General features: G+C 40.6%; 1 protein-coding gene across 14 annotated transcripts in view; it reads left to right on the top strand.

Moving 5' to 3' along the window:
- The window catches only part of LOC136832192 (ubiquitin carboxyl-terminal hydrolase 28-like), a 68,647-nt gene that overhangs the window by 32,529 nt on the left and 23,925 nt on the right, over positions 1 to 12,193 (top strand). For 10 of the 14 annotated variants that reach the window (XM_067092969.1, XM_067092968.1, XM_067092974.1 and 7 more), the window contains one exon: positions 2,186 to 2,419. In XM_067092969.1, the coding sequence (XP_066949070.1) occupies positions 2,206 to 2,419 (214 nt within the window). In that variant the 5' untranslated portion in view covers positions 2,186 to 2,205. The remainder of the gene's footprint in view (positions 1 to 2,185; positions 2,420 to 12,193) is intronic. The other 4 variants (XM_067092971.1, XM_067092970.1, XM_067092966.1 and 1 more) reach the window with 1 other exon arrangement.

Here is a 12,193-nt window from a genome sequence, read left to right as displayed (position 1 = left end):
TTATTCTCCCATGTAGATAACCATGAAATGGTATATCACCCTTGTTGTAGGCAACAGGTTCTCTTGCAGGCCAAGGGAATAGCAAAGGTATAATAGGCTGAACAGGTGCGGGCTAATTTCTGTTACAAAGTATGCCTGGATCAACCATTTGTTGAGGTATCTGTGGAGGTGGATCCCAAAGTGGTAGTCACTGGTGCAGTATTCTGGTGAAGTTTGAGTGGTAGTGCCCAGACCAAAACTGAAATATATATCCATCCCATATGAACCAATGAAAATTCCTTGAGGCAGTAGGGATGGGAACATGAAAATACCCATTTTGTTGTAGGGTAAGGGATGTTAGTAGTCACTCTTCCGGGTTGTTTTCCTTACCCTCTCTGTAGTTTCCATCCTGAAGGGAATATGCTGCAGGACCTTGAGAGGACTGAAGTTAGCATCAGTCTTCAGCCTGATGCCTGTTGTCATAAGTACTACAAAGAGACAAATACTAAATCTGATAAATTTGCTTCTACCTCCTCTATCACTTTCTTCATATCGATTATGTCACTTTGTTACCCAGGGCTTAGAACAAGTCAGAGTTGCATTTGCATGGGACAAAAAGTTGGTGGAGGCTTTACTCATGAAATCTAAGAAGATAATTCTGTTACCCAGGTCTCCAGAAATCAATGCAGACAAGCCCCCATTCGAAGGATAAACTGGCCCAAAAAGTTGATATGAGACAGAGATTGGCCAGTGAGAGGTGTGACAGATTCTTGGAAATGAAATCTTTTATCTCAAAACAGAATTGGACAGATTTAAAAACAAGGCATTCCCAAGGAAAGATGTATGTGAATGGGCCTTCATTGTCTCCAAAAGATTTTACTCCCTTGGTAAGCAGAGAACTAATATCCCACAATAACTCGCTCTTTGTAATTATATATCTCCAGAAGCACTGGATAAAAGAGTTTATATCTGCTAGAGTTAAGGTCACGAGTCTAGAGGAGGAGGAGCTTGTGTTTCCTTTGTAAGTAGCCTACCTCTCATTACAGAAGGAAGGAGCATGTGAAGAACACCCCCTGTATTTTAAAGAATCTTTGCAGGCAATATCCAGTTCCCATGGGCCTTTCTTAACCTTCAGTCATCCATCTGCCTTCCATCCTCTTTTCATGTTGCAAAGGATCATTGAGATGGATTTTGCCAACATCTTTTAATTCGTTCATCATTGTACTGAATGATCTAGGCCTCAGGCCTAGACCTGATATTTTAATCTAAGACTTTGGGCCAGCCCCATGAGAGCTGAAAGTCGGCTAAGTGGTCTGGTTAAACTACTTTAATAATAAAAATAATTTGCCAACATAAGTTTAAACCTAGAGCAAGACTCCTCTCCATTCATTAGGTCTCAATGTGGCTAATCATGTCTCGATGGATAAAAAGTTGTTCCAGCTTAAAAATGTTGCTGACCCCTGCAGGCCATAAGTGTCTCAGGCCTAGTCTGTTTCAATAAAAATACCTTATCCAAGGCCAGATTGAACCCAAGCCATTTGGATGTTGTCTCTTGGGGGTTGTTGACAGTCTATACCACAGCCAAGTTTTCTAGATATCTTGAGCAATTATTAGTAATGTAATGATTGAATCCAGAAAAGGGTTTTTTTTTTTTTGACATGGTGTACTCATCTTTAGAGGGTTGGAAATATTTCCGAATCTCTCTCTCTCTCTCTCTCTCTCTCTCTCTCTCTCTCTCTCTCTCTCTCTCTCTCTCTCTCTCATAATCTTCACTGGGTAGGATTGTTCATCTTGTCACACCCAGAATATGTGTGTACTATGAATAACCACTATTTGTTTGCCTGAATCACAGAAAAATGTTTGCTTATTGTTCTTGAATTTTTTTTTTTTTTCTGGTTTATATATTTTTGTCATATTGTGCATTCTTCATTTGGATAGTTGGAACACAGTACTGTGAATACCAATACTAGTTACATGCTTGGTATATTCTCATGAATATGGTGCATTGAATTAAAAATTTCAAAGTGAGTTGAATATGGTTGCAACTTGCATAATTATAATTGTAGGAACAAGTCATATTTCATCAGATAGTATGTTATATGTTTTTTCTCTGTAGTACTGCATTTTACACTCATTCATATGGAAGTCTTAAATTTTTGTGTGTGTTATTTACTATTGCTGTTTTCCATTGAATTGCTATCTACAGTTTTCAGAAAGTGACACAGTATGGGTCGGGTGCTACGAAAAAGGCAAAAAGCTCTCGGTGGAAGAAATGCTATTGATTCACTCAGCAGTCCTTGTGGAAGTTCGCATCATGTCGTAAAGGAGTCTGTTTGTAACTCTAATATAGAGAGGAACCCACCCGACTCTGCCTTTGGTTTCCCGCAGTATGACATAAACACACCTCTGCAGCCTGTTACATCATTTTCTTTGTCTCCAGGTATATATATCTATGTTATAGTCAAATCAATCTGTTGTGACAGGACACGAAGGGTTAAGTGTAAAAGCATTCAAAACAACTGGGTAATGGATTTTAAACTACTTATACAGTAGTACTTCACATCACCTGTAAATAATGAAATAAAATTAGAGGGATTTGGCAGAAATGTTGCCATATCTCTGGAAAACATAGATTAAGTTATCTTGTATATTCCTCCCTTTTGTCTTAGCTTTCTGAACGTCAGTAAAATCTCTTATGACAATTTGCTCTTTCTCTCTCAAAAAGTAGTTAAAAGCTATGTATTAAAAACTAGGTCAAACATTAAAACAGAAATAGAAATAAGAATAGTGATAAGCAAAATTTAAACTATTTTACATGTGCAGTGCACATTTACTTTTTTTCTTCATCAGAGGATTCCAATTTATGTACAAGGAAATCTGTGAGGTGTCTTATTGAATTTTCAGCTCCAGTATCTTCTGCTTGAAGTTCCCTGCATGCAGCCACTCAGTTCTTTAAAATTATACTACTTGAAGCCTTTTGGAATAAGGGTTTCAAATCTTTCATCTTAAAATAATTTTTTGTCTAGGCAAGAAACTGTTTCACGTGCCCCCAAATCAGCACACACTTTTTGTCATCTTTGTTCTCAAGGTTAATCTTTATTCTTTGGAAAGTTTTGTATTTTGTCCATTTAATAAATACTTGAAAGTATAAAAAGCTCTGTGTTCATAGCAGTAAAACAAATATTAAAAAAGAAATAAAAAGTCTTTCTTTAAAACATTAGAAACAAACAATTTTTTTTTTTTTTTTTTTTTTTTTTTTTTTTTTGCAGTCAGGGGCTAAACCCTCACCAGACGGGAATCAGCATTTGAGTATCAATAACAGGTTTTGATTGATGGATGGGATAACTCCTATGAGTATTAATATTACGCGCCATTCGATTACGCACCGTTTGATTTGGATGAATTTAGCAGGGAAAAATATTCATAGCACTTCAGTGGTCATAAATGATCTAAGGCAACTATTACAGCTCAGCACGGGAGACATCGAGCGGTATACCTTGAGATTTCAGACGGGAATCCTTTCTGCAGCTCCATGACATCTTTTTATTTATTTGCTCATAAATATACCCAGGGATTGCTGTTGCTTTTAGTGCTTATCTTTCATGATAGTATGTCAGCTATAATTGTAATTTTTCAAAGAAAATTGCAAAGAAATATTGGAAAACTTATTTACCTCATAGAAAGTTACTGCATCTCCCCATCTCAGTAAATCTCATAAATATTTTGCAACAAATATACTCAGAATTTGTCACTGATTTTAGAAAATTTTTTTATTACACCATGTGTATTTGCATATCTTCCCTCTTTCCATTGATGTGTTTTTTCTAAAATTGGCCGGCCTTAAAGTTTGCCCAGTTGGGGGTGTGCTTGATATACTGTATATTTAGCCCGTCCCTTAAGGGTTAATAAAGACAACAGGTTGTAAATTAGTTGCTATATTTGTACCCTATATCCTATGATAAACATATCTTTTTTAAAGTGAATTTTAGTATTTAGCAATGTACCAATCAACCCTATTTCAAGTAAATTCAATTGTTTATACTGAGTTTATAATTATTTTATTGGGCTCCATTTATCATTGCTCATTACTGATTATTAATAAAGGCATAAAAATGAATACATGCATTTATAAATGAAAAAACGGAAGTTGGATGCAATAAAGAGAGGGAGAGAGAGAGAAAAAGTAATGGGAGTAAGGTTTTGGAAAGCAATTAGTTTAAATATCAGAAAGTGATATTTAAAGAGGCTGGGGTTTAATCAAGATCTGACAACAGTGCATTTTATAAATGACACTTACCAAGTAATTACATAGTTATAGTTTCTATTTTAAACAGCAGCTTAAGAATTGAAAATTCACGGTAGCACTTTTGTTTTGGTGCAGGTAGTTGCCCCGCCCACTTTCGGGGAAGAATAGGTACAACATAGCTAAAGAGCTCAGTTCGTTTCTACCGTTGATGACCGAACATCGGTCGTTCAGCAGCTGTGTTTTGTTAATTCAGGAGTAGTTTCACCGGATGGTTTGGTTGTCGATCAACGGATTTGGTGAAGTATTCTTTCATTTGGTAACCTCCGAACTATATTTTCATAGCTTAGCTTAGCCTTTTTTCAATTTTTTTAACTACTGTATTATGTCAGACACGAGTGTGACCAGTAACCAGTATTGCAGCAAAGGCTGTAATACTAGATTGTCTTCATTTAAATATGGTGAACATTCTGTTTGTTTTCACTACCGTGGACAGGCATGTTCCCCCGACTTTACTTACGAGGAATGTAAGGTTGGGCCGTAAGTAAATGGAAAGTGTTGACCAATCATTTGGATAAATTGGAGAAAGCTAGGCTTAGGAAAGTGGCTGCTAGAGCCAAGTCTAGAGCTTCTGTGTCCTCTGCCCCTAAACCAGCTTTTTCTACACCTTTGACTTCTCGTTCCCCGATTCCTACTTCCTTGCTCTCCCTACAACTTCGTTACCTGGCTCCCTTCCCTCTGAACCCAGTGCCATTTCCAGTCTCAAAGCTTGGATGGATAAGAAATTCAACGCTTTAGTAAGTACTGTTGCTCAGATAGGATCATAGTGCAAGTGCTAGTGCCTGCACCCGGGTTAGTGTTGTGGATGGGGTGGCTACTCGTCCCACTGATGCTCCTAGACGGAGGTTCCTGACAAACTCCCCTGCACCTGGGAGGGGGCAAACCGTAAGTCCAAGGGAGGTCGGTGGGGTTTGCCCACGAGTAATTGCTTCCTCAGTCGAGCCTGTTGCTGGTCCCAGGTATCGATAGACAGCCACTGGAAAGGAGTCTTACATATCTCCTAAATTCGGTTCCTGTCAGACTTCCCTACACCTGGGAGGAGGCAAACCTTAAGTCCAAGGGAGGTCGGTGTGGTTTGCCCACGACTAGTTGCTTCCTCACCCTAACCCGTTGCTATTTCCCAGGTTTCAGCAACCAGACACTGGAAAGGTGTTCAGTTGGATCACACCCTATCTTCGGATTCCAAATCCAAAGGACACAGTCGACGTTTTCAGGAGTCTTCTAGGCCTTTGAAGAGGCATGTTGCGGACGTTCGTACAGTGGTACCTCGCAAGCACCATAAGGATCAAGAGCCCTCTTGCAGCTATTGGTACGACAGAGAGTTCCCTTTGGACACTGAGCTCCCATTGGCTCGTAAGTGCCCATAGGCTCACAAGCACCAGTTGGCTCCCAAGCGCCAATTGGCTACCAAGCACCAATTGGCTCCCAAGCGCCAATTGGCTACCAAGCACCAATTGGCTCCCAAGCGCCAATTGGCTCATAAGCGTGCTTTGGGATCTCCCTCTCCCATTGGATCTGAGCTCCCAGTGGCTCGTAAGCCTGCTGCTGTAGCTCCAGACATCCCTTTGGCTCCCAGCTCTCCAGCATTGGGGTACGAGTCTGAGACTCCAGATTCAGACATCCCTGTTGCTGCAGGTCAACCTGTTTCAGCACTGCCTGTGTCACAGATCCCCAAGGCCGTATCCTCTTCATCTGTCGCTGATCGTGCAAAGTCTGCAAGTACATCAGCGTCCCAAGACTCTTCTTTGCTTCCCATTCACCAATGTTTGCACAACATCCTGGAACTGTTGAAGAAACCTCATCTTTGAAACCAGAGGAACCACAGCAAGATTTGGCTCTTTCCACTGCATCTTCAGCAAAGGAGGGACCTGAACCAGAACAGCCTTCGTCAGCTTACGCCTCATTATTGAATTATTTTCTGTTCTGCTTCCCAACATATTTCTCCACCGCGGCCCCCTTATTCCCCAGGATCAGCATTCTTGTTATGTCAATCCTCGAGTACCACTAGACTCCTGTAGTTGGCCCTCTCTATTTCGCCCAAGAAAGCGTTGTCAGGGATCGACTCTTGGCTGTCTGAGGAGAGGGCGTTAGTCAAAGCTGTATTTTGTTCTCCTCATTGGTTTTCCAAAAGGAGGTATGTATAGTCATACCCCAAACTTATGTGAGGTTAGGTTCCAGGACCCCTCGCGCAAGACGAATTTTCGCATAAGTTAGCTTAATACATTACCCTCAAAAAAAGAAATAAATGGTTGACATAAAAATAGAGAGTTGGAAGAGAATTTGTCTCTCTCCCCTTGCCACTGATCTAATTTTAGAAGTCTTCTCAACCTCTTTTTAATAACTACTTTATTCTACGTCTCTTTCTCTTTGTTCTGAATATAGGAGAGTGTGAAGGTTAGTATACTATTTCTTTCTCCCCCCATTCCACCGATCTATTTTTAGAAATCATCTCAACCTCGTTATTAAAAACTTCTTTATTCTGTCTCTATCTCTTTGTTCTGAAGTGTTCTATGTCTCTGTGTTTTAGAACCACATTTACAGTATGTAGACAATACAGTACAGGTAAAATCAGATCAATGTAAAATGCAGAGAAACAGTAATATGTAGATTGCACTAACTACAAATGAGAGAGAGAGAGAGAGAGAACATTTGTCCTTACTAAAAGAGTGAAATTTTTTATGAATTATGAGAGAGAGAGAATTACATAAGAAATCTTTGAGCCACTAATCGGCAACGCTCCCCTTTCTTGTCATGTTCAAGTGACATGTCTGACAGCTTTGTGTTCGAGCTGCTTCTCAAAACATGAGGGAAAGAATTTATTTGTTTAAAATATGTATCGCATACGAATTTTGTAATTACAGTTATGTTATTATTATTATTATTATTATAAAATTAGTACTTATTATTTGATAAAAAATTTATTTGTCATACAAAACAAATAAACATACATGTACCATAAAAATTCTCTCATCTCAGTAAGATACAGAGAGAAATTATTACTTTTGTTAATTAATGTTACTCAGTTTACACATTAAAGCTTGAAAACTTATAAATTGTATAAAAAATTAAACATAAACACTTTTGTAGGGTTTCTCAGTATTCGCAAATTTTCGCATGTCTGTGAAAAACTTGTGTATGACAATTAGTTAGGTTCCAATGAAAAGTTTGTGTATCTGTGAATTCATGCCACTCAAATCGCACAAGTTCAGGGTATTACTGTATTCTGTACAACCAGGGAAGCTCCTTCCTTGGGAGTTTCTGCTATATTCTTACATACAGACTGGCTCAGAGTCCTGTCGTGTGCGGACAAGGCAATTCAAGATGGGGCACAGTAGTCATGTATACTGAAGAAAAGAGATGTGGTGTTCTTTCACCACTAAAGGAGTGACACCGTCCCAGAGATCTGCTCTTCTTTTCGCATATCTGTACAGTACCAGCCTTTTTTCCTTGAAAGACATTAGAGCAGGTAGCTACGGAATTGTAAAAGGCTACTCACGACTTGCTTGCGCAGTCGTCCAAGCGAACGAGAGTCTAACTGAACACCTACTGTTTCATTTAATCCTCGGCCTCTCTCTCCTCTCCAGCCACTGCCCTTTCGAGGTAACAGAGGAAGAGCTTCCTTGCACCCATGCACAAATCCCAGATCAGTTCACCTTATCAGCAAGAAGACCTCTTCTAGACCAGTCTCTAGCAAGTGAGACTTCAGTCCTCCATCTACCTATGGGCACCAGTCCCCAAAACCTCTGGGGTTGGAGGCCGGTCCTGGATGTAAGTGGTCTGAATGTCTTCGTCCAAACCATGGAAGTTCAGGATGCAGACAAACAGTTCAGTTCTTGCTGCAATTTCCCAAGAAGATTGGATGGTCTCGATAGACATGAGAGATGCTTACTTTCATACCTCAGTACACCGGGATTCCAGGAAATTCCTGAGATTTGCTCTCTGGACAGTTTTCCAATTTCGGGCTCCATGCTTCGGGTTGTCAACAGCCCCTTGAGTGTTCACCAGGGCTAATGTGCTTGGAGGACCCTCTCAGAACCCTTCAGTTAGCCCAGGAGTTGGGCAGGAAAAGTCCCAATGAGTCCCTTCTCAGACGATAGTCTATTTGGGGATGAAGATACTTGTAGACTCTTGGGTTTTTCGGGTTTTTCCAGTAGAGAAGAGGATACTATCATGCACCCAAAGAAGTCTGTCATTTTCTGAGTCTTCAGACCTGCTTGGCCAGTGACTGGATGAGCCTGCTACAGACTCTCTCCTCCATAGAGATGTTCGTTCCTTTGGGGATACTGCATGCGAGGCCTTTGCAGTTCTTTCTGAAGGTCAGTTGGAACAAGAAGATTCTTTCAGATTCTTTTGTATTCCCCATCAGACAGGAAATAAAAGATGATCTTCAGTGGTGGCTCGTAGAAGGAAGGTTCCACTCACAGAAGTCCCTATCTCATCCAAACCTGAACCTCTCATTGTTCTCCGACACATCAGACCTAGGTTGGGGAGTGATTGGAAGTGTCAGGGAAGTGGTCCATACAAAAGAAGAAACTGCACATAAATCTGTAGGAGTTGAAAGCGATTCACCTGGCTCTTCAACATTTTGCCGCAGTAACCCGAGTCTCAGTGATTGCAGTTCATTCCGACAAACACGACAGCTCTGGCTGATATTCGAAACCAAAGAGGCACTCACTCTCTGTCACTGTGCGAGTTAGCCAAGGATCTCTTTCTTTGGGTGCACAACAACAATACACAGATTCTCACCTGCTGTGTTCAGGGCAAATTAAGCGTACAGGCAGTCCCCAGTTATTGGTGATCTGGTTTTACGGCGCTTGTTTAGTGATGACGATAACTGGATTTTCGACGCCAATCCCACTTAACAGCAGCACCGATCGTCAGTTATCGGCTCCAGTAACCAGGGATCAGCACTGTTATCACCAATTCTCGGTTATTGGGATTTTTGGTTATCTTCATGCTGTCAGGAACGGAACCTGAGCCGATAACGGGACTGCCTGTATTAGCGGACGAATTGAGCTGTTGCAAACAGGTTCTACCCACGGAATGGTCGCTAAATCCACAGGTGTGCACCGACCTGTTGAAATGGTGGGGAACACCTTCGATAGACTTGTTTGCAACGTCCAGGAACCATCTCCTCCCCCTGTATTGCTCTCTGGCACCGGACCCTCAGACTTGGGCAGCGGAGGCGATACTACAGGATTGTTCACACCTGGAAATGTATGCCTTCCCTCCGTTCAGTCTGGTAAGAAATGTGATCAACAAATTTAAGACTTCTCATCACGCATCGATGATCCTAGTAGCTCCCTTTTGGCCTCAAAAGGAGTGGTTTCCAGACCTTCTGGAACTTCTGTCGGACTTTCTGTAGCTCCTCCCACAGAGGAAAGATCTTCTCAGACAATTTCACTTCAACAGATATCATCAAGATTCATCCACTCTTGCTCTGACAGACTTTAAACTGTCAGGGAGCTTGTTAGAGTGAAAGGATTTTCGAGAAAAGTTGCGAATGCTGTCGCAAAATGTAGACGCAACTCTTCTTCAAAGCACTACCAGGCTAAGTGGGCAGTTTTTAGGAGATGGGGTAAAGAACGTAGCATCTCGTCGTCTTCTGCCTCTGTAACCCAACTAGCCGAATTTTTACTTTACCCAGGATCTTCGAGAGGCCTTTTGACATCTGCAATAAAGGGTTACAGAGCCATGCTGAACTCAGTATTCAAGCATAGAGGTGTGAACATTTCCTCAGACCCGGACGTTTCAGACTTAGTCAAGTCTTTTGACACCAGGAAATGGAAGTCTCAGCAGCCAGTGTCCTACATTGGTTGTCAGGCCTGCCTTTTGAACCTATGCAGATGTCCTCCTTCAGGGGTCTGTCTAGAAAGGCACTTTTCTTAATCACTTTAGCCACAGCGAAAAGAATCAGTGAGTTACAAGCCCTGGACAAACAAGTTGTTTTTTGCAAGAGACAGCTATTTGCTCATATATTTTAGGCTTCTTAGCCAAAAATGAGTACCCTTCTAACCCTTGTCCTTAATCTTTTTAGGTCCAGAGTCTTGCAGAACTAGTAGGACCGTCGGAACAAGAGATCATTAAGATTTTACATCGAGAGACCCAAGAATATCAGAGTGAATTCTTGTAACCTCTGGTGTTCTGTCAAGAACTGTTTACGTCTTCTCTCCAAGAATGCTATCTTTCTTTTTTGGGAGACATTATTGTAGAGTCTCACTTGGGAATTCAGGAGAATAATTAACCATTGTTAAAGGTAAAAGCACATGAAGTACGGGCAGTAGCCACTTCATTAGCTTTTTAACGCAATCTCTCGGTAGCTACCATAATCCAATCGACTTGTCGGAAGTGTCTCTCGGTCTTTGCCAACTATTATCTGCGTGGCATTGAAACTTTGTTCGAGGACTACAGTATACTGGGTCCATTCTCCGTGGCTGCCGTGGCACTAGGGAATGAGGGTTACAAGTGATCCTCGTATTTCTCTGTCTCCTAGCCTTGATTAAGGTTGTTGAGTTTTTGGGAAGCCGGGGGTACTTATATGTTTTTTAATTGGTGTACAGGTAATATAACTTGATGGTCGTATGTTAGTCAATGTCTATTTTTCGCCCAGGGCAAGGGCAATGGTTGTGTGTAAGCTTTGTCGAGTCATAGAAGCACTCCCTGACCACAAAGTTCCCACTTAAGTAGGGACAATCCTGACACTACGGTCATGTCCCTAGGGTCAAGATGAGCAACGACCAAGAGTCAGTATCTTCCTATTCTTGCTCTCTCCCCAGGTAAGGTTACAACAAGCATTACCACGATGCTAGCTTTTCTTTTCTATTTCAAATGCATTTCTTTATAATGTTTTTGGAGTAGCACATGTCCATTCTTCCCACCTCCTATCAATGTGGGATTCAGCTATGTAATCGCTTGGTAAGTGTCATGTATAAAAATGACGTTTTTATGATAAAATATGGTTATATATATACTTACCAAGTAATTGCATGAACAGAGCCTGTCCCTCCTCCCCGCACATGGACATAGAGCATAAACGAACTGAGCTCTTTATCTACGTTGTACCTGTTCTTCCTTCTTCCCCAAAAGTGGGTGGGGCAATTACCTGCACCAAAGCAAAAGAGCGCTGCCGTCAATTTTCAGTTCTTAAGCTGCCGTTTAAAGTAGAAACTGTAGCTGTGTAATTACTTGGTAAGTATATATAAAACCTTATTTTTTATAAAAATGTCATTTTTACCCCCAACCCTTAGACCCTCCTATGACAGGTTGGTTTGAGTATAGCAGTATAATTTTAGTATTTTCATACCAATATTTTACAAAACCCAATATTCTCTTGGTCTCTGTTATTGAAATTTTAATAAATAGAAAATAAATATAATCTTTCAGCTGATGTCAAATAGTTATATGGTTAAGCCATATGGGTAGACTGGACAGTGCTGTCACCATGTTTCTAACATCTGTCAGCTTACAAATGTTGAAATATTCCTTTATGACAAGTACCTCATTTTGGTATCTCATGCAATTTCATACAAATAGTCATCTGTTCTATCCTGGAGAATATTTGATATTATATCAAGATATTCTAGATGGTTAAAAGGAATTTATCAAAGGAGGAAATTTTTTTATTTTGTTTGCACAGATTTTAGCCCCAGAACTTTTGGTTGCTGAAAACATAAGTACTGATAGACTGGCAAAGATGCCATTTTGAATGACTTAAAAAGTCTTTTCCACTACTATATAGTCTGTGTATTATCATCAGAAAGGACTTGGAAATGTTGTTGGTGGTAACCCTGAAATCTGGCAGGTACCAAGTCGTTCCTCCCATGAACTTCTAATAACATGCCTGAAAGATCAAAAACTTCTCCATGTATTTTGCAGATTTGGAGTATTGGGAATAATTATTCATGGTGTTTT

The sequence above is a fragment of the Macrobrachium rosenbergii genome, chromosome 49 (assembly GCF_040412425.1).
Source record: "Macrobrachium rosenbergii isolate ZJJX-2024 chromosome 49, ASM4041242v1, whole genome shotgun sequence".
NCBI classification, from domain to species: domain Eukaryota; kingdom Metazoa; phylum Arthropoda; class Malacostraca; order Decapoda; family Palaemonidae; genus Macrobrachium; species Macrobrachium rosenbergii.
This window is presented reverse-complemented; position numbering and strand designations above follow the sequence as displayed.